The sequence below is a fragment of the Scophthalmus maximus genome, chromosome 13 (assembly GCF_022379125.1).
Source record: "Scophthalmus maximus strain ysfricsl-2021 chromosome 13, ASM2237912v1, whole genome shotgun sequence".
NCBI lineage: Eukaryota > Metazoa > Chordata > Actinopteri > Pleuronectiformes > Scophthalmidae > Scophthalmus > Scophthalmus maximus.
This window is the reverse complement of record NC_061527.1, coordinates 10,707,989-10,735,758: the sequence shown is the minus strand read 5'-3', so window position 1 is coordinate 10,735,758 and position 27,770 is coordinate 10,707,989. Positions and strand designations below refer to the sequence as shown.

General features: G+C 40.3%; 2 protein-coding genes across 4 annotated transcripts in view; one reads left to right on the top strand and one right to left on the bottom strand.

Moving 5' to 3' along the window:
• Positions 1 to 27,568, top strand: part of psmd1 (proteasome 26S subunit, non-ATPase 1) — a 32,502-nt gene extending 4,934 nt beyond the window's left edge. The window contains exons 14-25 of the mRNA XM_035647505.2: positions 346 to 542; positions 689 to 784; positions 1,387 to 1,451; positions 12,545 to 12,659; positions 15,047 to 15,163; positions 15,807 to 15,909; positions 19,133 to 19,302; positions 21,255 to 21,347; positions 21,667 to 21,753; positions 23,364 to 23,543; positions 25,315 to 25,480; positions 27,364 to 27,568. Of these exons, the coding sequence (XP_035503398.2) occupies positions 346 to 542; positions 689 to 784; positions 1,387 to 1,451; positions 12,545 to 12,659; positions 15,047 to 15,163; positions 15,807 to 15,909; positions 19,133 to 19,302; positions 21,255 to 21,347; positions 21,667 to 21,753; positions 23,364 to 23,543; positions 25,315 to 25,461 (1,370 nt within the window). The 3' untranslated portion in view covers positions 25,462 to 25,480; positions 27,364 to 27,568. The remainder of the gene's footprint in view (positions 1 to 345; positions 543 to 688; positions 785 to 1,386; positions 1,452 to 12,544; positions 12,660 to 15,046; positions 15,164 to 15,806; positions 15,910 to 19,132; positions 19,303 to 21,254; positions 21,348 to 21,666; positions 21,754 to 23,363; positions 23,544 to 25,314; positions 25,481 to 27,363) is intronic.
• htr2b (5-hydroxytryptamine (serotonin) receptor 2B, G protein-coupled) lies at positions 2,570 to 8,738 on the bottom strand. Of its 3 annotated transcripts, none has more exons than XM_035647506.2 (4): positions 8,161 to 8,736; positions 7,249 to 7,838; positions 4,984 to 5,184; positions 2,570 to 4,363 (listed from the first exon to the last, which is right to left on the bottom strand). In XM_035647506.2, the coding sequence occupies exons 2-4, from the start codon at positions 7,508 to 7,510 to the stop codon at positions 3,420 to 3,422; spliced, it is 1,407 nt and encodes a 468-aa protein (XP_035503399.2). In that variant the 5' UTR covers positions 7,511 to 7,838; positions 8,161 to 8,736; the 3' UTR covers positions 2,570 to 3,419. The 3 variants fall into 3 exon arrangements, with proteins under 3 accessions (XP_035503399.2, XP_035503402.2, XP_035503403.1); XM_035647509.2 differs by having other exon boundaries at positions 7,249 to 7,662; XM_035647510.2 differs by having other exon boundaries at positions 4,127 to 4,363; positions 5,003 to 5,184; positions 8,161 to 8,738.
• Positions 27,569 to 27,770: the final 202 nt, after the last annotated feature.

Here is a 27,770-nt window from a genome sequence, read left to right as displayed (position 1 = left end):
TTTCTGAATAGCAGGGTGGCTAATTAGTTTTTACTTCTCACTAGTCTGCTTACTAAAAATAACATGACCTCCTTTGAAACTAGAATTGGTATTTTTTACTTATTGTTTGCCTTGATATGATGGTTAATAACTGAATGTTGATATGAATTACCTTTTAAAATTAATATTTTTGGAAAAATGATGTATGATCCAACAAATGTAGTGACTTAAAAGTGGGACGTGATGTTTTACAAGTCTCTTGAATGCAATGCTGTTAAATCTAGTTTCGTAATGTACACTTTTAAAGATCAGTTAAATAAAATAAAAAAGGAAAGCCATGCTGACGATAACTGTGTAACCTCTCAGGTGAGGCTGCCGGCCTGGCTCTGGGCCTGGTCATGCTGGGCTCCAAGTCAGCCCAGGCCATCGAGGACATGGTAGGCTACGCTCAGGAGACACAGCATGAGAAGATCTTGCGTGGCCTAGCAGTGGGAATCGCCATGGTTATGTATGGACGTATGGAGGAGGCTGATGCCCTCATTGAAAGCCTTTGCAGAGACAAGGTGAGGCTGAAATACTGAACACCTGATGAATCTGAAAAGAAAAGAAACTTGGGAGGGTGTGAAGTGATTGGGACCTTAAGTTGATCTCAGTTATGTCTCCAGACACAAAGTCTCACAGCTCTGCTTTCTGTCACTGTCTATGATAGGACCCCATCCTGCGGCGCTCTGGAATGTACTCTGTGGGAATGGCCTACTGTGGCTCTGGGAACAACAAGGCCATTCGACGCCTGCTACATGTCGCTGTGAGTATTTCCTGTTATGTCTTCCTCATGACAGTTTTTCAGTGGCAGACAGGTTTATCATGCGGGCAGTGAAGCTGCTGCCAAGAGCCAGGCTCGCATAACTGCAGCTGGCATCATAATTAATATGACTTAGTTTAATATTGTAAAGATTCATAGTAAATACAGTTGGAATTAAAACATTTGACTTTCCTTGAATGATTCGACTCATTCTAATTTAACAGATGACATCAGTGTTGATCTAACAGTTTGTGAATCTTTGTTTGGGGTTCTGAATTATGTCCCGAGAGCGTTTAATAAAATCAGCAGTATTTGTTAAACCCTTTAAAAATAAAATGGTCAATCTCTGCAGTTTTAAATGATGACACTGCGATTCAAGGATTCATGTCAATCTGTGTGATGTCAGTAGCTTCATTTGCAGACTCAACAGTTCAACGTGTTGTCCTGTAGGTGGTGCCTTATCCAAGTTAATGCTTATTGTCTGTGCGACAGTAAAGCATGTGCCTCACACTGTGAGCCATAAGGCAGCTACATTGTTAAGGTTAATTGCAGGATGTGATGATGCCCCCGTATTGGTTATTTGACTTTTTATTATTTTAATTAAGGTGAGTGACGTGAATGACGACGTCAGAAGGGCTGCTGTCGAGTCCATCGGCTTCATCCTGTTCAGGTAGGATCCAAACCAAAATACTTGAGCGAGGAATGCTGTTCAGTTTCTTTACAACCACTGCAGGCCTTTATCTCACGATATTCGCCAAAATCCCAGTTCTTTATCTGTCCCTACACTAACACACACAGCTTTGTGTTGAGACAAAATATAACGCTAATTTGATAAGAGCCTGTAAAACACTGGCTACACTGGTCTGTTTAAATCAAATGGTAGTGCTGCTTTTATACACAGTGTACACACAGCACTGCTTATTCAGCAACAATTGTATTCCTGTTTTGATCATTTAAAAATGAAGCATTTTTACATTAACACCTTCTGTTTGGTGCAACAGGAGCATGTTGTTTTACTTTTGTATAGAATTTATAGAAACTTGTTAATGGCAGATATTCTTGTATCGGAGGCTAAACGTTCTCGTCATTGTCACACACATTTTTTCCCCTGGTTATTTGTTTATGGGGATTAAGCCATCTGAGCCCAGAGGAGTGTTAAACAGAGAGCCTAGGCAGTGCACAAATATATTGGTGTACATTTTAAGCCCAAAAAAGGCTATGCAATATTCTGTGTGATCGATTGGCTGCTAGATAAACCACGTGTAAATCTTTGCTGTGTTTAGACTTTCGCCTTCTGAACCAGAACAGTTCAGTTGGCCGCCTCCTTCTCCAGCTTTCCACCCTAATGACTCAAGGATAACTCTCTCCACTCTCTCAACATGCACACTTGCGTAACAGGACACCTCCAATGTCTTTTGATTTTCCTAATAAATCATAGTTCCTGCTAGTTCTTAATAAAATATAAAACTGACACATTCCAATTCACAAGCTCTAGCAGCCCCATCTAAATCTGTATTTTGTTGACTTGGTCAAATTTGGGCGGTTTGAAGGACCAGTGTGCAATATGTCACCACTAGATGTCCCTAAATCCTACACACTGAACCTTCAAATTATGTATATGGATGTCTGAAGTGTTCTTGCTTAAAAAAATTCTACTATGTGGTTTTATTAAGCATAAAGGGAATGGAGCAATTGTTACTAAAACAGACATACACCTTTTGTACTTGTCCATTTAAATCTACAGATCCTTGTTTGTGTCGAGTAACTTTTAAGAAAGTTTTTTAAGGCAATATGGTTGTGTGATGTGCTTTGGTTAACACTTGTTCATAATTAAGTTATTTTTTCCAAAATGGGCACACAATCTGGCAGTGAAAGAACACAGATACTCAGGTAGCGTTTTTTCTTTGAGTTCAGCCAGACAGCAAATATTTTATTTAAAAACTTTGCTTTCTGTTTATTTTAGATTTTGTCCTTTTTTTATATACACTCTTTTATTTGGAAACCTTTATACATGTCAAAACATCAGACTGTAATACACATTCAAGATCATAAAAGATGCAGCAAATACAACAAGTATAATTTCAGGAGTGCAATGCATTATAAGTGCAGAAGAGATTTGGAAGGTAGAGTTGTTTGTGGCTGTCTTAAAATATAAGCATGTGGTCTGAGATGGTTTACAGAATGTTCAGATAGTTGAAAGGCTCAGCATTAGAATATATTGTATACTTCATTCATAAGACTTCCAGGTTGTCAATAGGATTCCATTGCTCACATTTTTTCGTCTGGTGGCCTAAAATTTTATTAATTTTTTCTCTCCTTGTGTGTGGTATGAACAGTCTCACCGTGTTTGAGAATTCATAGTGTTACTGCCTGACATACTTACAAACATTGCCTTGTATTGCATTTGCTATAAAGACATTGCTTGTTAACATTAACTGGTAAGATTCTGTTGTGTAGTGAAGAGTAAGTCCTGGCGTTAAATTATTGGTTGAGCAACTGCAGGTTCCAATTATGCATTTTAAATTTTGGTGGCGAGGCATTTTGTCTTTAAAAAGGAAAAAAGAAGAAATGTTTGCAACACAAATCTGATGCACTTCAAGTGCTCCATTATTAATTGAATCATTTTTTTCAAATCTTTCTACACACAGCTGACATGTTCTTCGTACTTACCACCTTCGTTTTCCGTCAGAATCATTGTATCTAACACAACGCCACTGGCTGACTGTGCAGGTGTTTGTCGACACCTTAATGGACTTTGGTAGCTCACTGCTCCAATGCCGTTCTTCATTCCGTGTTTCATGAACAGTTTAGAGTTTTCTGCCATGGAAGACTTGAATGAAATCCGTGTTAGGGGCCGATCTGCGTTTGAGGCCCTTTGGTGGCTTCCTGGCCCATCACCAGCACAGTTTTTGTAATTACAAGTGATGTAACGTGCGAACGCCTGCCTGAAAGTTTTGTTGAAAAGGGTGTAGACCAGCGGGTTGATACCTGATGACACATATCCAACCCAAACAAATATCTCCATGAGGCGGGCAACTACATTTACATCACAGCTGGTGCATAGCACAGAGGTGATATTTGTAATGAAGAAAGGGCACCACATCACTACAAAAAGAAGGAAGACGATGCCGAGCACCTTTGAGGCGCGCTGCTCATTGCTCAGAGTCTGCATTGACTTCTTGCCCATCGTTGACATTCTGCGAAAGCTCATTTCACCTCCGGGAGGAGAGTTTGTTGAGTCTGCATTCGATTTTTCTTGTATCCTTGGAAGTCTGTTGTCCAGCATGTTCAGTTGCTCAGCCTGGGGCGAGGTCCCACCCTGTTCCCTTTGGAAAACTGTGGAGACCCTCTGAGTCACCTTTGACCTGAGCAAATAAACCTTTTTGCGTAACACCTGGACAGTAAGCAGGTAGATGACCATCATGATGGTCAGAGGGATGAAAAATGCTGCCAAGGAGCCAAACATGATGAACTCCCTGAAGGTGTCTGTTTTCAGCATGCATGTGTGGTTACTATTGAAGGTGATGTTGTTGGGAAGATGGTAGTTCCTAAGCCCCTTAATAGGAATCGGGATTGCGATACCTGGAAAATGACAACAACAGTTAGCATTGGCAAACCCTGGCATTTTACACCAAACTGCAAATTAGTTACTAACAGTTGAATTATTTAGCTACAGTAGTGTTGTTTTTCTTCTCAGGGAAAGATGCTCCTGTGTTTAGCAGTCATTTAAAAAAAAGAGTTTCAATGAAAGGCTAGTATAATGAATTAAGAGGCAATTTCTGATTGCAGGATCTCCCTCTTGTTTTTTAAAATGAATTAAAATATCCACCTGCTGTAATGAAAATAGCCTGTGTTGTGTAGGTGACAAGTTTCTGTTCAAATAGTGTCTGGTTTTATTGCACTTACTTTATAGCAAATATTTTTGGAGTATTTAACAAAGTCTGCTAATGGATTTTATGTCAACAAATCAGGCTGTTCTTGAGAAATGACATTTTCAAAGTTAGGGCAGCCACAGAGCTCTGTGTAATGTGTGGTTAAAAAAAATTTAATATTTCAAGTGAAACTGGAAATACAAAAAGTAAAGCAAAAATCCAACGTCGGTCCTTCTGTTCCAAGTATGTAAACAAATCAGCTAAGAATCAGAATTATGAGAAGCCAGATTTCTGCATATATGCAATAATGTGACGTATTGATGTGCTTACAAATGGATATGAGCCACACCAGTGCAATTTTCACCAATGCTTTGGCCCTGGATTTGTACTGGCTGTGTTGGATCGGCTTCTTGATGGCAATGTAGCGATCCAGTGAAATGGCGCATAGGTGCATGATGGACGCTGTAGAAAACAGCACATCGAGGAAGAGCCAAATGGGGCAGAGGAACTCAGGAAGAGGCCAGCCAGTGTCTAAAGAGAGGATGAGAAGGAAGGTAAAGCAGAAAAACAGTAAACTCTGGTCTTTCAGTTGTTTTCTCTTCTCTTATTTTAGATATAATTTGTACGTCGTGTTTCTACAACCCCGATAATATACAACTCGAACAAAGAAGACGAGACAAAAAGATTTTGAGTTTTGCACACGTCAGTTATGGGAGATGCACCACAATGAAAAGAGATCAGAAGTAGCACTCATGCAAAAGATTGGTGTTTGTTTATCTCGGTGAGGAATGAATTTAATGGAAAAGGGTGGGTTCACTGACTGTTTATGGAGCTAAAAGCTCTTTATGTAGATGTGCTAGAGACTGTGTTCAACAGTAGTGTTTATTTTTTGTTCCAGACATAAAATTGGCAAATAATTGTTCTGGCTTTTGTCCCGTCACCCATTAACATTGCAAAAGACTGTTGTTGGAAATATTCCTTTACATAAATTTATTTTGTTCTGCCACCTCCCCTTCCTTTCTTTGCACTGCTTAATTCACACGTGGGGGAAATTTTGAGTCATGGCTTTGATTCGGTTTTATGGGACTGGCTTGTTCATTGACAAATACAAAAAGGATTCTTAACGCAGACCCACTGTATCTGTATTGTGAATTGTTTTTAATGCCCTGTGCAAAAGTCTGTTTCACCTCTTGCATTGGAGCAAGCATATTTGTTTCATAGTTTTGTATGAATGTGTCACGAGCCATCAAACCCTCTTTCATAACACTTTTTAAAACCACGCATGGTAATTGTTGGAGGAAAAAAAACTACACTGAGGAAAGAAAGTGTTTACAAGTGTAACTGTAATCCAGTCACATTGTTCTCGGCTTTTCCGGTTTAAAAAGAAGCATTTTCTTTAAGATTGTATACGCTCCTATGGATATTGAATCCTTCATGGTAACCATGAGCTTTAATTTGAATTAAATAAAAAAATAAAGATTGTTTGGTGCCTTAAAGCATTGATATCCTGCACTGCATTAAACACACATACACCCATTTAATGTGTGCTTCCCATGAGATATCAATCCTCCATCTGGCAGTTTAAATTATGAAATTTATATCTATTTATTCCAACTATTACATATAAGGGAGATATGCTTGCATGAATACTTTTACACCTCACTGCTCTGGATCAGGACTCTGTATAACTTTCCGTTTCTTTTTCAGTATACTCGGTATTAGTCTCTCAACCTTCTCAGATTTCTCATTTAAAGCAACTTCAAAAGGGGAAAAAAATGTTGACTGTCAAACACACTTCACACGATGCCTGCATTGAAGTTTGAGTATTGTTTTTAAGGGGTCATGAAAGTAAACAGTGGGGTTGTTGCTCGAACTATAATTTAGTTTAAATACATTCACAATGTTATGCCAGCTGTCGTCCTTTTTCTACAGCAAACATTTGGACAGCATGTTGAGGGGAAGGTTTGTTACAAGTATCGATGTAATACGAGAGTAATTGCATAGCTCTTGCTTATGTTGCATCTGTGTTATGTTAAAATGGAGGAAAGTTGCACCTGTAACCAGCACTTAACAGCACCGTAACTGGAATTAACTTAAAATATTAGTAAGAAATAATAATAATAATCATCTCTCACACCAGTTAAATCATTAAATCCGTGCTGTGCAACTGCCAAAGAAAGTGTAGCATGTGTATTGCTTTTTGTCTTTTGTTAGATTTAATCCAAAGGTTTTCCGATGAAATGGAAAATAGTAAAATGCCCCTGGGTGGTCATGTACCCACCACACAAACACACTGACTACACTCACGTTAAAACCTTGTTGCTTTGAACATCTGTTAGCTGGGTTTTATAGGTCTTTTATCCAAAGCCATTTAAAAATGGTCAGCCCACAGGAGTTGAACACAGTTTAAAGATGGCTAGGTATCTGTGTAATGTTAATTAATGGGTTAATCATTTCTTCAGCTTGTTGCCAAGGAATCGAACCAGGGCATCTTTGTATCTCTAGTCATATTGTTTGTGTTTTTGTATTGCGCAGGTTTTTTGTTAAAGATGAAGAAATTATGTCAGGTTTACACACACCCCATGCTAAACTTACTGTAGAAAACAGTGACAAGGGCAATGGGCATCACTAGGAGTCCCACCAGTAGATCAGCAACAGCAAGTGACATCAGAAAATAGTTGGTGGCGTTCTGCAGCTTCCTCTCAAGGGACACAGCGAGAATGACCAGGATGTTGCCTCCGATAGTGGGAATGATGACCATGACAATAAGCAGGGCAGCCCATTTCAGCTGAACTTCAGACTCTTCTCCTGGCCGTGAGCCGTTAGTCTCAAATGGAGCCACGACTGCCTGGGACATGGTGCTGCAGAGGTCACAGCAGGCCTGAGCGTGGATCGGGGCTCTGATCTTTCTGGCGGTGGACACTCGGTCAGCATGGTCACTGGGTCCCACAGCCGAGGGAAGAGGGTGGTGTGGGACAGCCCGGGGTCAGTGAACAGGATGTCTCATCCCTTGTGCAGTGTACAAACCAAAAGAAAAAGCTGAAAATTGGTCGAGGATCCACTGAAAACAGGTCCAACGCTACAAACTCCAATGCTGGCAGTAATCCCAACATTATAAGTACTTCCAGGGAAAAATGTGACCAGGCAGTTTCCCAGGCAGTTGAAACTGTCATCCAGTGCATCCTCTTAAAAGAACAAACATGCATGTTAAAGATACAGCGATACCGTGATACTCATTTGCTTGAGCTTGTCTGAATTATGGCATCATAATTTGAGATGTTTATGGTCGCAAATGAAGGGAAAGGGTCAAATGGCTAACATGCATTTTCCATTTCAGTTGTACATGTTTTAAACTTTAACAGTAACTTAGAAAAGTTCCAAAAACTGAGTAGTTTACAAGTAGTAGTTTGAAGTTGAAGCAAAAGAATTGTCCCATGTTTTACAGTCTAAACATGTAGACAACAACAGTATAGATTAGGTTTCTGTGATTTGGCAAAAATTTCTTACCTGCTCATGAAGGTTAAGTTTGTTTCCCAGGCTGTACAAGAAAGCAACAATTTGTGCTGATAAACGGTTCAACCTAACACCCAATGCATTTCAGACTTTGCGCACCACTTTCGTAAGTGTCTTTTTCAACATTCCCGATCTCGTCTTTATATTTCCACCTTCCCCGAGGAAGAAAGTGACGAAGAAGGCCCTCCCTCTGCTGCAAAACCTAAATCTGTCTCTGTCTGACGCAGTCCATGATGTGGAATTTGTTTTCTTCCACACGTTGGAGGACCCCCCCAGTCTTGCTCCGCATCCTTTACCGCTATCATAGGTTTAAAACTCTCAGATGTTGTGGCTTCCCTGCCTCTCTCCCGTTTCCAGTTGCTGCCTCGTGTTCGCAGCCTGTGTTCTGCTCACTCTCTCCCGTCTTGTTCGCCCTCTCATTCTCCCCTCCCTCCTCCTCTCCGTTGTGTCCGTGAGTCAGACGCCACACAAAACAGATGAATGTCTTTGTGCTGGCGACGTGCCAGTGGTCCCGGGAGGTAATTTCCTTCAACACAGGCGTCCGACTGTTTATATTTGTCACTTTCTGCTCTCTCCTCTATTCGAAGCGGGTGAAGTGGTGGGGGAGGTTGTAGTGGTGCTAGGGGGGGGGGACCTTCCGTGTGTTGGTGAGGTGCTTGTACACTGTAGCTTTTCAATTTTGTCCTCCATGAGCTCATGTTTTCTGGCTGCCAGTGCCATTAAAATACAATCCTTATTTTGTTTAGATAATTAAGTTTGAAATTTACACCATGTGTTTGTACCTTTTGATGTCTCTGCTTTTAACAAATCAAAATGTGAATTCTCTCGGTGTAAATATGTTTGACTTTTAAAAGCAGATGCAAGACATTTGAAGACATAAATACATGATCTGCAGAGTTTACAATAACCAGACGTGGATCTCTAAAGAAAATGTGAGAAATTCAACCATCCCCCCACACACTTTGTTCTGTATATTCTTTGGTCTCTCAGTATAGAGTTGAAAAATGATCTCTAATTCACTAACAGTGCTGATATCCATATACGATTTCTCCATGCTCAGTGTGGGCTCAGTTTGGTATTTCTTTTCTAATGAGTTAACTTTAGTGTTTCATGTACCAGGAGTGATGTTAAAATTCTAATGTCTGTCAGATGAAATAGCATTTTTAATTTGTGTGAGCTGGTGCTAACGATCAGACGTAATCTTCGCACAGTGATGACAATAAAAAAAAATCTGAGGTCATTTATTCTCCATCTACTTTCTCAATCATTTCTCTGCGATCCACTTGTTTGATTTCTTGATTTTAATGATGCCAGTGGCAGCTGATGGTGTGCTGCTGAGAGTATGTTGACTCACATCAAATACAGGCCCCACAGGCACATTTTAAGAAATCTCCAATCTTGCTTGCTCCTAATTTTCACACTGTTACCCTGCTGTATCAGAGATTCTTGTTCTTGTGAAATTATTATCATGTTCTCCTAGAAATTGACATAATGTGAGAAATGTTCTTTTGTTTCTACAACATGAACTTTTATGTCAAATTTCTACTAAACTCTCTAAGTACTGCATGGTACCTCTCATTTAACCTTGTTCAAGTAATATATTCACCCTCATTTCCCTTTTATTATTTGTGCAATTGATTTTACTCACAGCTTTGTTCTTTTTCCTTTTCTCCCTTTGCAATACATTGCTTCATTTTATAATTGCATTTAAGTCTCGACTATAAATTCATACAGCTTCTTAATTTGTCCAATATAAACATTGTCCAGGCGCTTTAGTGATTTATTTGGGGGCCTGGCTGTAACAGAGGGGAAGCAAGCTATTAAGATCTACTCTCTTACAGTGAGAGTGCATTAAACACAGCCACAATATTTAATGTGGCAAAATCCATCTTTAATTTGTTTAGCTGTGCTGTAATCCTGCATCTATCACCGACATTTTCTCTTTTACTGTCAAATTAAATCAGTGCTTTTAAAGAAATATCCATTTATTATTATTGATACCTCAAACTACTCTACGATTCGTTTTTAAGTCCTTAACACGTTAAGAGGATATTTAAGTTTGGCTGGAGATACAACTTCACTGCTTTTTTCAGATTGTAACAATTATCGGATATTGATTTCTTGAGTTCTTCCATTTAGCTGGGGGTTGAAGGTAATTCGCCTCTTTTACTTTTCAAAGGTTGAAAAGGCTTAAAATTAATCTATTTGGAAAAGCCCCAGCAAAATTTGTTCCTCCAATTACTGTTGTCCTCTAAGAATTTCACAATTGATCTTAAATTAGGTCTGTGTATCAATGATGGCGTGATTTATCGCTATAATGGATATAGACAGTTTTCTGTGCTTTTGCTGCAAAGGCAGGGAACGTGTGTTGGTCAGTCAGTTTTATTTATGTTGCTCAGAATCACAAATTTGTCTCCAAGGGCATTTTAATCTTGTCAGTGTTCAAGTATGGATTTGAAGGGAATAATCAGACCACCAGAATAGAATAAACTATCCGCGTAGGTGAAATTGGAAGGCAGTCTAGATCTCCAGTGATTGCCATTTGTGATCTTGTTAAATCCTTACGAAGTGACTGAGCCAAGCTTTTAATTCCAAACAGACCAATGGAGATTATGCTTCGAGAACATGCCACTTCAGCCGTTAACTCATCTGAACACAAAACACAGTAAAGCTCATACTTATTTAGACACAATTTTCTGGACTTTATTTCAAGGTATTTATTGCTGCAGATCAGATGGAGGGTAAACCCAAATCTTAGTAACCTAAATTACTACCCTCCTGTTTATTGGACATTGTGTACATTTGAACAACTGTCTTTGAAGTTGAATGTTAACGGAAAGTTTTGAACATCTTGGCCACTTTCTTCATTTCATGCACTAGTGAGGGGTCAGTCTAAGGTAGCTGTAGATTTTACAATAATGCATCTTGTTTTTTCATCTAGCTTATAAACTGGCAATGAGCATATTTGTTGTTGTTGTTATTATAATGTAGTGGTCGTATTTTCTTACGCTCTACTGAGTGCCATCCTAGCATATATTTTCTTTTAGTATTAATATTCTGCTTTGTTTCTTTAATTGCTAAATGTTGTATCACTAGGCAAATGTAAACTACAACCAGCTGTTTTAAAAGGTCAAAGCACAGCCAGGTGATTTATCCTTCTCTTTTATCTATCTCTTCTCTTTCCTTTTTTCAGAGCAGTGAGCTTTTAGTTCCATGTAAAAAAACAAAACAAAGACAGTCTCTTCCGTTGCAGTAAAGTGTTGTTATAAAGGGACATTTTAGTTAAACTGAAGGAGGAAACCAGACAGATTATGATGCTGGTTTTCTGACTGGACCTACAAACTCTATGTGGGCAGACTTTGTTCTTTTCTTTCTTTCTTTTTTATATAACTTGCAGTTACAACCTGACTGAATCAATCCCAATGCCCATTTAAGGCACATCAATCATCTCTTTTAAATCCAAAGGCACTGAGTAATCTGAACAATCAACTCCTGTCAGACCCAGCGAGTTCCGGTTTTATCAGCACCACCTCACAAGCAAATTGTCAGATAAAATTCTTGCTATAAAACAGATTACTTCAACCACATACCTGTTTTTTGCCCTTTGCTTTCAAATCAGATACATGTAAACCTAACACAAGACTACCCACAAAACAGTTAAGCATTTTGTAGTGATTATAAAACTCAACATATAATAGTAGGGTTATCCTGAAACTATACACGTTGTTGATGTTATTCTTTGCCCATGCTACATGTGCCTTGCAGCTCTCACTCACTGATTTAAGAGCATCTCATTTTGACTGGAGAGTAAAAAACAGAACTGTTAAATATTTTCCCCTTTAAGATCAATTAAGTTCAATGTACGTGTCCAATAATTGTGTGGTCTTAATTCCAGTTAAGACCACAGTTTCACTAGTAATGTTTAAACTGAAGTTTAAAAACAAATTGACACCACCGTTTTGCATTTTAATTAATATCCTGTAAAGGTTAGTTCATTCTAGAAAATAAACCTCTTTTATTCAAGATGTGGGGAAAAAAATAATTTAGAGCAAAATATTTTGCAATTCATTATTCCACAGCAGTACCACTTGGAGAGAAGACATACAGAGACATAAATCAAAGCCCCGTGTTTCAGATCCAACCTTTTCTGTTTTTTTCTCTCTCTCACATTCTCTCTAAACTTTGCTTAGTCTAGTTCTACAGTTTATCAAATGTATTAGATTTTCTCCTCTTTGACATGAATAACATGAAGATGGTCTCTGAATACTTCAGGAATAAGGCATAACAATATCAACAAAGACTGACCAAACAATCCCCATCAAATGATCAGGGTTAATCTGGCTCTTGCTCTCCTTTTCTCCCTCTTGTTTCTCCTCAGGACCCCAGAGCAGTGTCCAAGTGTGGTGTCTCTGTTGTCAGAGAGCTACAACCCTCATGTTCGCTGTGGGGCTGCCATGGCTCTGGGCATCTGCTGTGCTGGGACAGGCAACAAGGTGAGTGCCTCTTCCTTTATCCTCCTCTCCCTCCGTTTTAGCTTAAAGGGGGCATGGTGCGAGAATTGGCCAACTGTCAAATTCATAGAGAAAATGGGGCATGCTATATTATGCAGCCAAAACACTTTCTTCTGTATGCTAGTGGATAGTGTACAGGCAGATGAGGGTTGATTGTTGTGATTGTGCCGTAAACACGCTGACCGGAACACTGAGAGGGTAGATGTTAAAGTCTCTCTCTCGCTCTCTCTCTCTCATATATATGGCGTTAAGCTGCCTTTATTGCAACTCCGTGTAAGTGTTTCACATTAAAAGCCTACCTGGCAAGCTCTGGGATTTCTTTCTCCCCCTTAACCGGTTTAAGGGTTTTTAATGTGAACGCTGTGGAAAGTTGTGGAACGTTCCTGAAACATTTGCTGATAAAAGGGTCTAAATTGACACAGTGTCACCAGGCTGTGTCTTGTCAACGTGTTTGTTTTATATTGGATTTCAAAAAAGACGAATGAAGGAGACGGACCTCGTGGGTGCTGCCAGTTCCTGAGTTGTCTAACTATGTGAGCTGAACAGAGCCCAAGTAGAGTCAAGGCTCATTTCACACTGAGTCTTGGAGCACCAGAGCGAATGTTTTGGACCAGATCAGATGGAGTCGTGCTACGGAGCTGAAGCGCTCCAAACCTCCTCCACTTGGTTTTTCTGGAATAAGACATTGAGCATATTAGGTCGTTGGTGAGGGTAATGATGATGTGGCAAGATAAATGGGTGACTCATATAGAGGGAGCATATTCCTTTGCCATCATTTATACACCTTGGCCCTTGGATATTTTTACTGGACTGGTGCTCCTCATCTGTTGTATACGTACAAGAAGAAGAAAAACACTTTAAAGCTGCTTTGGCCTTTTTTGTAGTAAGTTTGTTTATTTTGTTTATTTTGTGCCATAATGGAAATCTTAATTCAGTTTGTTTGAAGAAATCTGTGTAAATTTAATGATTCACCAAACAGACTAACAAGAATCATTTCAGTGTTTCAGTAATCTGTCATATGATACAGTTTATGGCATGGTAAAATGTGTTGCACTGTTCCAGCCTTTAAACAGTTTTTAGCAAAAGCAAATTGAAATGTATGTAAAGATTCAAGTCTTGGGCTCAGATCTGTTTTCTACAGACAGAATGGACAGAAACAACTGTACAGGGATTAAGAGGATCGCAGGAAACCACATTTTTTTTGTCAACCTGCTCTGCTGATTGGGTCTGACAGTAAATACCCTCAATTAAACCCCATGACAACCCATCAGGAACAGGATGTGGTCGACTGGTGTTGGCTTTACACTCTGACTTATCATCCCAGTATGGGGCTTTCTCGGCCAGCTGAGCCAAGAGCACAGATGAAACCTGGTTTATTTTACCTCCACTGTCATCATCCTCGTTTGTTTCTCTTTCCTCGGAGGAGCTGACGCCTCCATCTGAGTCTGGTGGTGTAGGTTACAGCCATTACTGCTCTGTGAGAACAGAGGAGCGGGCAGACATGTACGGGAGAAGAGTAGGTGGTCGTCACTCACGCGTTCGTTCACAGCAATCATGGGAGGCAAAATGAAGAATACAAGGCTTGTCGTAACTGTTGTTACTGTTGTCCCAGGCAACCAGATATGGATGTCACTAATGTCGTTAATTTGGACGGTCTGGCTGCCTCTGTTGATAATCCCCTTTCCTGTATTCAACCGACGATTAATGTGTTTATCAGAGACATATATGGGGATGACACAGAACATATATCACATATTTACAACATAAATTTGGAGGCTATTTAGCATTTAGAAACCAAATGGTGGTTTTCAGCCCGGCAACCAGTTATATAACATTACATTGGGCTGTGGAGGACTTGGTTGCTTTGAGGCTACAGACTTAACTAGAGACATAAGCCCTCAATGCCATTACTTTTTTTTACCATTTGTTATTATAGGAGAGGAATCGTTTACCACCATGTTTTCCAACTAATGATCCATTGATTAAACACACTTTCTTTTATATTTAGATAATCTATGTCTGTTTCCCCGTAGGCAGTTTTTTAAGTTATGTCGTTTCTAGTGTGGCACTTGAAGACTGCAGTTACTTCAGATTTTTGTCTACAGTAAATTCAAAGTTAATGTACACATGGTCAGTGGCATTGCCTCATCTACTGTATTGTACCATCTGAAAACTTCCTGTTCGCTTTCCCTTTTGATCCTACGTTTTAGCAAAAATGTCAAGGGGAAGATTGCAGAGAGAACTGCGAGCGGCCTGAAAGATCGACTTCTTTATCCACTTCGTCTTCAAAGAGTCGAGCCTTCAAGTCAAGTCAAGTCAAACTTTTAAGTAACATTACCAATTTTTCTGTGATGCCTTTCCCTTCACAGGAGGCCATCAATCTGCTGGAGCCCATGACCAATGACCCTGTAAATTATGTGAGGCAGGGGGCCCTCATTGCCTCCGCCCTTATCATGATCCAACAGACTGAAGTCACCTGTCCCAAGGTAAGTGAGAAACATTTGTTTATAGCTTGGTTAGACTTGTTAGATTTTGATTGGGCCATATCCAGACATGGTAACAGATGAAACTCTTTGTTTCATCTTGTTGTTAGTTGTCTGCAAAATAAATGAGCCTGTCTCAGTAACTCCTGAAATTATGCGTATCACCACTGAGACTTCTTCGTCTCTGTTAAGTAAAGTGTGGAGGTATTGAAAAGGCTGAATAAAAGTTTAAAGAACTAGAATTGTAAAGATAGAAGAAAAGACGCATGTGGTATGTAATACTGTAGAAGAACTTACCCAGACGTAGCTGTACGCACCCTCTCTTGGGGCAACTCATACATGGTCGGTTAAAATATGCCAGAGACATTTTCAAAGACTCCTCGTCTGCACAGCAACTGTCCTTAAAGCTATGCAGGATTCTGCAAGAAACGTGTTTTTTTCTTTCGTTTTTTGTCTTTTAAACTATGGAGTATATTAACTAAATAAAGAACATACTGAACATACTGAACACTATAATATACTCTAATTCTCAAATTTAAATTATTTCCTTTTTCTTAACACAAATAAAATGTGGTCAGCCATTTGGTGTCACCAACATCTACTGGCTGTACATTAACATGTTTCCTCTCCCCTTTTTTTATTCTAGGTGAACCAGTTCAGGCAGCTTTATTCAAAGGTGATCAACGACAAGCATGATGACGTCATGGCCAAGTTTGGGGCCATCCTGGCCCAGGGAATCCTCGATGCAGGTTAGTCGCCAAACAGGTGCACAAGACACGCTTTACCTATTTATACAGACTGTTAGATGCAAATACGGTCTAATGTCTGGAAAGACACCAGTTTGATCTCTCAAGTAGGCATGGGTTTATAATCGTCTTTACTGAGCAGGAGATAAAACTGGAATGTGGTCCCACTTGCCCTTGTACCTTAACCCCTCACAGGGATCCAAAAAAACCAAAATTCTTAATTGCACAGTAATTCAGGTGAACAGCTCTGACTGTTGTGTGGGTTTATGTGCGTCTTTGAGTTCCTTTACACTCAAGCAAACGCAAAGTAAACCTCTTTGGTTGGCCCCCCTGCACCGTGTCTCTGGAACAGATCACGCTAAGGTGCATTACAGCCCACATGGCTTGTTGGTCTGCCCTGTGTGATTACTGTTTGTCTGATAGTCCCTGTGTTTGTGTGTCTGTGCGGGTGTTTGTGGACACAAGCTTGCAGCGTGTGTGCGTGTGTGCGTGTGTGCGTGCGTGCGTGCGTGCGTGCGTGCGTGCGTGCGTGTGTGTGTGGTCCCACAGAACTGTACATCATCACATGTAGCTCTATACACTCACATACTTTGAAAAGCACGCCCATATTCTCATGTATACACAAACCTTAAATGTAGGCAAGGGCAGAAACCCACTTTCTAGCACCATCTTAAGTCCCTGTGTGCTAAAGCCAGATGGGAACCAGCTCTGTTTACACACTTCTGTCTAAATACACTATCAGGTGTTGCAGCTTTTGTGTAAGTTGCAGCACCTGTGGTAGGGATCCGTGTGGCGTATGTGTTTTGTTGAAATATGACTGTTTTTCATCACTCATTAAAATCACCTCCTGATTAACTACGCCCCTCCCGCAGTACGGGTTAACTGATGATTCGTTCTGAGCAGATTAGCGGTCGTGACGGGCAGACAGATGTCAGTAATATATCAAATCAGCCACATTAACCGCAATAAACTCACAACACGCCAAGATAACCCTGCGTGAGACCATCCAGACGAACCCTGACCGCCGGTGTCATTTTTCAAAGTGTAGACATGCTCCCAGCCCTCCTCCCTGCTGCCCACACCATACCCCTTCTCTCAACACATGCCCACGTTTCAGTACAGTTCAGCGTGTTGCTTACAGTTTAAATACATACGAGCAGGAAACACACCGCGCATTTTTTGGTATTCTGGTTCTTGTGGAGGGTTGGGAGCATTTGAGCTGCAGAGGTAATTGTATTTAATTTGATGGGCGGAAGCCATTACAGTGCAGTTTCATGATCTCTGGTGCTCATTACCAAGGAAATGTCAGTCTCTTCGCTCCGTCTCTCACACTCTGTATCCATCTCTCTCTCTCACCATTACACATTCAGCCCCTGTTTACAGACTGTCCTGCACTAATTGATACAACCCATTCATTAGCTTGATCAGTGGTTTCTCTCTCGTCCTTTTGTTTCATCTTCTCAAACCAAAACAACAAGTAGGCTGCCTCTTGATGTGGTCACATTACACCTTTTTTTGGAATCACTGCACCCCGTGCCTCCCTCACCAGCGCTTTGGAATGAAAATTGGCCCGCCACACCAAGAGTTGGCAAAAACAGTGGTTAAGGGGGGGCCCACTAGTCAAGTGCTCTCAACCTCTTCTCAAGTTTTTAAGAGACTCTTTAAAGGGCCCAGTTGTAGTCCAGTGAGCAGACCTCATGACTCATTCTAGCCAACTTTCAGCTTGTGTGGGTGGAATGGTTTCAACACTGGTTCAGATGTCAAGATAAGGCTCCATTATTTAATCATCTCGCTGACCTCAGAAGAGACAGAGTGCAAAGCAAGACAATGGCAGATGATTAAATGATATTGTTTAAACTGATTTCTTTTTCTTTTTTGTTGTTGTTGAAATGGCTACTCCCTCGTAACCTATCTATTTTTTAAAGGAAAGTCTTTTTTTATCCATATAGAAATGACAGTTTCATTGTAGTTGCTGTCAATCTTCTCTTCCTCCTGCATTTGTCTTCCCCTCTGTGGTTCCTCCCTTCTGTTGGTCCCAGGAAGGGAGGTCTGTTTTTCTTTTGTCCTGCTTTAAGGTGAACACTTGACCCCTCTATCTGTCTTTTTAGTCAGGCCCACTGACTGACCTAAGTTTTATTTGGTAGAACACGCATACCTGATAAAAAGTACAGAAAGACATACTCTACCCTTAAAAGATATGCTTTGTCCCTGTACATTAAAGTGAAATTATTAACCAAATCCCAATCTAACATCTTTATCCTGAAACACGTTTGCTGTTATCCCAAAGGCTCCCTGTTATTTGTCTGGAATGATAAGGGATGAATACAAGCTTTTTTTAAATACTAAGTTTTTCTTAATTTCCTGTTACTTAGAGGAAACATGCAGTTGGCAGTTTATTGAGTACACCTAAAGCTAATTTAGTTTACTCTCACTGATATAAGTAAAATGCTGATAAACTCCACCATACACTACCAAGAATCCCAGCTTTAATTTTACCACACAGTTAAATCAACACGTCTCTAAAACAGTTTCAACAAAAACTAAATGTTAGATTCCTTCATTCATTCATCATTCATTTGTATTGGACTGAATTCATTTTTGCTACTGTAGGTGTATGTGAACATCATATTGACCATAACGCAGAGAGTCTCAATATAAATTAATTGAAAACAAATTTACTCCCTCTGGTAGAAATCAAGTTGAAAAGAGCTCTACATAATCTGTCACGTCTTCACCGCGACTGCGAGAGGCATCTGTTATTTTTGGGACAGCTGACACGCCTCCTATGATGTAGAGTAATTATTAATCTCCTGTTTAGCTCAAATCTAATGACAATGAAATTTCTTTGAATATAAATGCATTCCTGGATTTAATTGGCTTGCCAATATATCTGTAATTAAAAGCCTGCCTTGGGACCAATAGATCAGACAAGTTGACGTTGAAAAAGACGAGCCGAACAGGGCGGTGACCATCCTGCTTCACTCTCTCATTAACCTCCAGACCCCTCATCGCTTGATTCTTGTGCCAAGATGCAAACTGTTTGATTCACAATCAGTCATAGGTGTCACATCAAAGAACAAGCTGTTTTGACCATTAACACTTTATAGATGCTGATATCCCTAAATTCCTTCCCTCAACTGAGCCTTTTCAGCCCTGTCCTGATCCACATAGATCTGTCCCATCAGGCTGAAGCCCGTCTCTAACCTTCCTGGTCTCTTTTGTCCAGGTGGACGTAACGTGACCATCTCTCTGCAGTCCAGGACGGGTCACACTCACATGCCCTCGGTGGTCGGCCTGCTGGTCTTCACCCAGTTCTGGTTCTGGTTCCCCCTCTCCCACTTCCTGTCATTGGCCTTCACGCCAACTGCTATAATCGGACTCAACAAGGACCTCAAGGTACTGGAGCGTCTAGACTTGTAGCCATGTGTCTGTGAGAAGGAATATTTACATGTGTGTGTGTAAAAGCTAAAGAATACTCCTTGAATATGTTGGTAAAGTTTATAACAAGTTTTCTTAAGACCGTCTTTATAATTTTTTATTTTTTAATGACAACACAGGTCAGAGCACATTATCCTGCATAATCTGTACCTTTGTCACATGGAAGAAGTGAATACATAACTATATGTATTTGTTTTATTTTGTAAATATCAAACTACAATTGAACTGAATGTATGGCTGCTAAATGTGGCTGCCGATGTTGTACTTGGCGCTGCATTTGCTGCGGAAAATATTTAGCTTCTTGTCTTGGTAACAACTGTCATCGGCAGCCTATCTTTAACAGGGCCGTACTGACTGTGAGCCTGTTGTGGCCCCTTTGCCACTCGCACACCGATGCCAAGGGATCACCCTGACATATTGGGGTCTTACACTGGCATTAGCTGGAAATTATCTCTTCACTGCTACGCAAATTAGCAGCACCTGACACTTGGAGACATGCACTGACACTGTGTACCCAGCTTATATAGGCACCGGAGAATATAGTCGGTGTGAAGCACCGCATATATACAAGGGGGATAAAGTGCTGAAGGGGGGTGTTGGGGGTTTAACAGACCGTATGCTATGTCCTGCCAAGGCTCGTCAGCACCTGTTTAACTACACAGCTCGAGTCTTTACAGACTTTACCTGTCACTACCAGAAAGAACATCCTTGTCATTTACCACTTGTTCTTTTTTAGCAGCAAACATTTACCTTAGCTTCAAGACTCTTGCTCTAAAGAGATCCATTCTCTGCCATTCAGCCTCCATAATGTAGTGAAACAGCTGAATTAGGAGGTGATATATAAAATAAGATGTCCCCCTGGTTGCACGTTATGCCTCTGTTGGAACACAGATACTTTTTTAAATCATTAATTTCAGCGGAGTGTCATAATTTGAAGGCTCACACTAAACAGAAGGCACCTGGTGCTGCTGTGGCTGGAGATTTTCTTTTGTGTTTGTCTTGGTTAAGTTGACACTGACCTTTTTTCATTTTTACATAAAGTTGAAGCAATTCAAACACAAGCATTGTAAATCCACTTGGCCAGCTGTTCCTGCAATTAAAACTCTTGAGTAATGTTGAAACATAAACTAGTTGGACAGATCGTACAATAGGACAGTAAACACCAGATCAGACAATACCATACAGAATGAAAATGGAAGAAGTATACAGTTTTAAATTGGTTTCTTTGGTGGTTCCAGAGACAGAGACCTAGAGCTTAGATATGTACAAAAAAGACGACTAATACATATATTACTTTACACAAGACCAAGTCTGCAGCCATTTTAGTGACTGTGTTTTCTGTAGTCATTGCAAAAACAAAAAAAATGCTAGTGTCAGAATGACAACATACATACAATAATAATTTTAACATCAGAGCAGAAACAATTAGTCTATTGCTCCGTTGAGTCAATCAATAGAATAATTATCTACTAATGTGCTTATCGGCTAATGATTTTCCACAGGAAAATTCCTCAATTTCAGCTTGATAAGGCAAGTTTCACTAATTTAACAATCTGCGAGGGCAGATCAAATGCTAAGTCCTAGCCCTATTTAACGTCTCCATGTTTAGCAGGTATAAACCATGTTCATCATCCCAGTTTAGACATTTCTCTTCAAACCACAAACGTCGGTCTCACGCAGACTAAAAAGGGATCACCAAAGTGCACATATTGTGTCTTTATAAAATTCCATTGCAGTGCACCAAATAGTTGTAGAGATATTGAACTTTTGAAAAGTGATTTCTTAAATGATGTCAGAGGTCTGTCCCTTCTCAAGTGGATCTGACAGCGATCATGGCCAGTTTTCTTTAGGTTTGTTCAAGTTAATAAACATCTGTCAAAAAGTGGCCCTCTTTTTATTTTCCTGTTCAGATGCCCAAGGTGCAGTACCGCTCTAACTGTAAGCCCTCCACCTTCGCCTACCCACCTGCCCTGGAGGTTCCTAAGGAGAAAGAGAAGGAGAAGGTGAGAACTGAGGCTGACAGAAATTGTTAATTGAGGAAAGTCGATGGTGCTTCATTTTGTTTTGTGAATCATTTTGAACCCTCCCTGTCAGACTCAACATTTTGTTCTCCAATTCAATTTATTATTCTGGCCCATGTTTCTCAGTTGATTCATTTAACAGTCCTAAATGCTCTTGAATAAAGAACTGAAAAGACCAATTAGCGTTTATTTTGTGGTTGACCAGTTTTTCTGCACGTTAAGCCATGTTTGTAAAAGGTCTGAGTGTCTACGGTTTTGTCTTACACTGTGCAAATATCTCTGCTCCCTCTCTGCATGGCAGGTATCCACTGCTGTTCTCTCCATCACAGCCAAGGCAAAGAAGAAGGAGAAGGAAAAGAAAGAAAAGGAGGAGGAGAAGATGGAAGTGGTGAGTGTAATCTCATTCTGTTTTCAGACCTTTCTTTATTCAAATAATCATGTTTCCATACATACCCCCTGGTGTGGAGATGAAATAAGGGACTATCTGTATAGTTAGTGGGCTCTCTGAGGAAGCTCCATGCACTGACTTATACGATCCCTCCTGCATTTTAACACCATGCGCGCACACATAAACACACACACACACACACACACACACACACACACACACACACACACCCCTATCTTTATTTCTTTTCTAACAGTCTGACTCAGTCTGTTCACTCCTCCACGCCCAGTGCAGATGCTGTCAGCCCAGAAACAGTAAAACTTTCACCAGGGTTTTCTCTGGGCTTTAGCAGCGTGCTTGATGTGCTCTGCCACGCTACATCTCAGCTCCAGTGCTGAGAGACGAGCCTGGAAATGTCCGGCCTGCTCATATCTCAGGCTTTTGATTTGTATTTGGCTCAACTTCTTGAGAAGCGGGTGAAGGGGAGGCATCCGCTCAAACTCGGGTCAGGTAGTTTTATAGAGCTGCACATTTCTCTTTTGCTCCATCTTATATTTCTGCCTTTATCAACAGTATATTTAATAGCACAACTGCGATTGACATAGAGCTGCAACAATGAATCGATTAAACACGACTACTAAATTAGTCGCCAAAGTAGTTTTATGAAAAAAGTCAAAATTCTATGAATTCATGTTTTAAATTTATATATTTGATGGTTTCTTTGCTTCTCTATGATGGTACACTAAATATCTTTGGTCTGTGGACAAAACAAGACATGATCTTCTGGTTTGGAAAACACAATCAACATTTTGTGGACCAAACAATTAATCGAGAAAATAATCGACAGATAAATCGAAAATGAAAGTTGCAGTTGCAGCCCAAGATTGAAATGTAAATGGCCAAGAAAGGAAAAGAAGAAGGGTACTGATGAATATGTGCTATATACAACATGATGAAATTAATTATTATACATTCAATTTGGGGGACAAGACAATTAGCAGTTATGTTATTTATTACATCATACAGTAAAACCCATACTTGTCTGCGTATCGGATTATCAGTGATCGTGTAGCACAGTCCTGTTAGTGATGATGATAAAAACACAGATTTACTTTCACTGTGGCTTCATCTGGTCCAACCGTTCAGTCCGAAGCCTCCGATTAGAAACGGAGTCAGAGGAGAGAAAAACGGAACATCTGCAGGAGATGATGCAGTTTTCCCTTGAAACACAGTACTTTTCTCCTTTGTCTCGTGAATTGTGTTTCCAGTGTCGACCTGATAGCTCAACAAATCACCAGCCACACAGTTGAGCCAGAGCAGGAAAGCACTGAATCACAATGAAAAGAAGGAATCTTACAGCAAACTGTCAAATAATGTCAAATGTTTTCTAGATAAATAGATTCCCATTGTGGTTTAAGTATCGTGGGTTTAAACTCATCATTACAGTGAGGGATGAGCAACTTTACTTTAGAAAACATCTGAATATACATGCAATACAAATTCTAAAAGACAAAGATAGTCAACAGGAAGTAGAACACTAGTATGAAACAGCTCAAATAAGATGAAGACAACAGTAGCCCTGAGGCAGAAGACGTAATTCTCTGTCGCAGGAGGTCCAGGAGGGTGAGAAAGAGAAGAAGGACGAGGAGAAGGAGAAGGAGAAAGAGAAAGAGAAGAAGAAAGAGCCAGAGCCAAACTTCCAGCCCCTGGAGAATCCAGCCAGAGTGATGCCTGCTCAGCTCAAAGTCCTCACCATGCCTGAGACCTGCCGATACCAACCCTTCAAACCGGTAACTTCACCCCTTCGTGTTCCTCAGTGTGTTCCTCAGTGTGTTCGTCTGTGTTACCAAATGGTCTTTATCAAACTGTTTATACCAGTCTAACAGACAAAGCAGTCTCAAAAATGTTTCACGCTAATGAAACAAATAAGGAATAAAATCAATAAGAGGACAACATCATGGGAAAACAGGCGATACAAGTAAAAGAATGAGAACAATGGACCGCATTGCATTAAAGCAGATGAATGCAAATAAAAGCAATAGAACATTAAAGATTTTTTAAATAAGACATGTCTGTAAAAATGTGTTTTAAGAAGAAAATTAAAATGTAGTCACTGAATCTACAAACCTGAAATAACAATCAGTCCTCCGACTAGAGGAGCTGGGGATCGAACCGCTGACCTTCTGGTTTGTGGACAACCCGACGATGTTGGTCTTTCTGCATTAAAGAGAAAATACGTAGGTTATCTCCATGTTCGTTGAAGGAGAAATGATGACGTATCAGTTCTGGAAGCCAGAAGACTGAAGAACATTACTTTTACTTTCCTTTGACGATGTCAGTGTGCTGCCAATCGTGACTCTTCCCAAATAAGGTGTTAATCTACTTTTGACTACTTAAAAAAAACTACTTTTATGTTATGATTTATAGCACCATTACACGGGAATTCGGTGGAGGCACCTAAACACAACATTTACACACAATAACCTCTAACGTACTTAACATGAATCTGTTGGTATGTAGCAATGAAACAAGGTCTCAGAGGACTTAAACCACTCGGATCAGGATCCAGCCCGTCGGTTGGTTTTGGCCTCTCCTCTCCTCGGGGCTGTAAACCGGACGACTGCGGTCCTGCTGTAAATGTTGACAGTTTTCCGCAGTAAATGGCAGGACGACATGCAGCCGCCCAATGAGCGCTCGCCCCGGTCCTGTAAAGAGGAAGTACTGTTTGATCCGGTGTCTAGTAAGCTCTGCTCCGAGTTAGACTTTGTGTTGACTTATTGTATCAGGTGCCAAAATACTGACTTTGCTCGACTCAAGTTTTGCAACGCCACGTTCCTTTTAAGGCTTTGTTTTCACATCGGACGACGGTTTTAGGAAGTGAAGAGGTTTTACATATTTATCTTAAAATCTGGCCGATGTCAGGAGGTTTATTGAAAGCCTATTAAGTTAATACGAAGTTTCCTGCCCTTGATTGTTCACTGCAGCTGAATGACTTCTCCAATTGTTTTTATATTCCACTAAGAACAAAAACCAAACAGTGCCACGCAACCTTTTCTTTTCAATAAATTAATCCTTAGTAATCTTTTTTCATCAATATTTCTTATTTGGTAACACATTTCCTTATAGTGGGACCAATAAAGGATTATCTTATCTTAATGGTTGTGCCATTATATCAAAATTAAATAAAATATAATACATACTGTGGATAATGCATCATTACGTTTCTTGTCACAGTATTTTACTATTCATTTGTTCTAGTACTGTGTTTTAAACTGTCAGTAATTCATGCGGAACTTCTTATGGTTTAAACACATTTCTCCCCTGCTGCATCATCTGCTCAATGCTTAGTCAGTGTAGTTTAACCTGTAGACCTGCGCAGTTTCTTTCCGGTTATAACATAAGCACCAAGGTTCTTACCATACCAACATAGAGGAGCTGAAATATAAACAAATACAGTACAGCTTGTTCTCCTGACGACATTAAGCATAATATATCAATGTACATCAGAGTTCAAACCATTGTCTCCTCAATAATTGGTCACTTTCCCTCATCCGCCACCAGCTCCACACGGGCGGGATCATCATCATGAAGGACACCAGCGAAGAGGAGGAGGAGCTGGTGGAGCCTGTCTCAGCCCACGGACCCAAAATTGAGGAGGAAGAGCAGGAGCCGGAGCCGCCGGAGCCCTTCGAGTACATCGATGAGTAGAAATGTTCTCACGGCAAAAGTATGTTCACAGAAATCCTCTCTCTCCCCGCGCCTTGTTATTCATTCATAAGCGAAGCAGCTCGAGGTGTCGGCTGATGTTCACCACGCTGGTTCGGTTTTGTTCCCCCCACATTTCTCTGTCCCACCTGTTGCTTCAGAACATCTGGATCATCTTTGAAATGGGGTCAACAAGTATTTAATTTTTTGGTCTAAACTGTAGATCTGTAAAGCTTTTTAATAACATAATTTCTTCATTAAAAGTCATATATCAAAGTTGAAACTAGGTGACCGAGGCTGTGACGGCCTGATTTTCACTAATAACAAATCTGAGGCAACGTGGCTGCTCACAGTGTGAACGTACAGTCAAAGTTACATAATTCTGTCACTGATCTCCCATACACTGTAGCCGTCAGCACGTTTCACATAGGACGTATTGCTTTGAGGTGAAACACAATGCAGGTCTGTGCTGTTGTTTCCGTGCTTAACCCAGTTTCACCCATCACTGACTGGAGGAATGTGAACATCGCTGCCATCTCCAGACGCCAGCTCACAAGGAAAAGAAAAAAAGGTCAAAACCTTCTGACTGCACTCGCCAATGAAGCCGGATGCTTAATGATTCCTGGCTGCTCATCGTGTTTGTGTTGGATCGGCCGCGGCCCACCTCCCGTGTATGCGCTCGCCGCGGCGTGACGGGACCGATGAGGTGTCAATGACCAGATTCGGGCCCCGGAGCTGCTATGTCATGTCTTTATGGGGTTCGAGTGCTTTGTGACAGATTTAACACAGTGAGGCACGGCACAGCCTGGTCACAGGTTTGATGCCCAGAACACAGGCATCTCCAGTCACAGTGGCTGTTTTTTTTCTGCTTCTTAAGCCTCCCATACCGTCACAATCCAGCCACACAGATGTTCATAACTTTTTAACTTTGTGCATTACAATTAAAACTGTGCATCAGGCTTTGCATCAAAATGTTGGTTTACAAAATGACACATACGTTGTAGCATTATAATGCACCAACTCAATTAATACATATATTTCTTGATAGAGAGATAAATATTATGTTCAGCAATATAAAAAAAGTTATAAAAATATTTGATTGTTTCTAGTGTCACATTAGGGGAATTGGTTTATATTATATAACTTAATTTTTCAAAAAAAAACATTATTAGTTTAGCCCAGATTCAGCAGTGTATTCAGTCTTCCTGTTTACAGTTACAACAACGTCCACTGAAAGGTCCAGGAGTCCAGGGAAAGTACAAAACAGAAGTTTGTAAATTCCTCATTTCTCAATGTAAAGTTTAAATGTTGTGAACACATGATGATAATGGGAGAATCAGAGACTCAGTTGTTGGACTATGAAAGGACACAGTTTATTGATGTTTTACTAAATTCATGAAACGGAAACTGAAACTAAGGGGGGGTTTAAAAATATGTCCCCTCCATCAGAGGAGGAAATTACACCCTGGTGTAATTTGTACTGGGGAAAGCTTTTTCTGAAATCTCATGTGTCCAAAAACCAAACAAACAATCCTCGAGTCCTCGTGTCAGCCAGAGTCCGTTGTTCAAAGTAATTAACCCCAAATTGATTGCAGAGATATTTTTAACCTTCACACAGTCGCCTTTACCATCAAACTGTTGTGCAACGATGTGAACGCTCACAAGATGTTGGAAACATCTGACTTGTGTTGGTCCTCTGCAGCTCAGTGGATGAATACTTACAAAATGTTGAATGAGATTGATGGTAATGGTTGGAACATTTGTTTGTTTTTTTATTGATCATCCTAAATGATGATATAGATGTTTGCTTGATATTTCCTGATGATAAAATATTTCTGGTATATTTATAATTCAAATTGAGTCAATCACCTCTGACCTGTGTCGTTGTTGTTGTTCTCTCCTCAGGCACCAGAGGTGGTGAGATCTCAGCATGTTGCTCCAGCGTCTCCGCTCCGTTCATCCACCGATTCATCCACCTCCCGGCTCCACGTCCTCTTTTTACACGTTTCTTTCCTGTGCTGGCTCCTGTGTTACCCATAACGGGAATGTTTTACATAACTCAAATTGTATAATTTTCAGTCCGTACAATAAAAAAATGATATATATTGGAGGCTCGAGTGAGTCTGTGTTTATTTGAGTGGATACTCCAACATGTGTGAGTCGAGGGAATCTCTCTAATCCTATACATTTAGGCTGGTTTACATTTTCTGCACTCAGCAGCAGCCGTCTGTCTCCGTACACATTCCATTAGGACATGATGACAAACCTGAAGTCTCAGCAGGAAATATACGTTTAACAATTGCCCCAGAAAA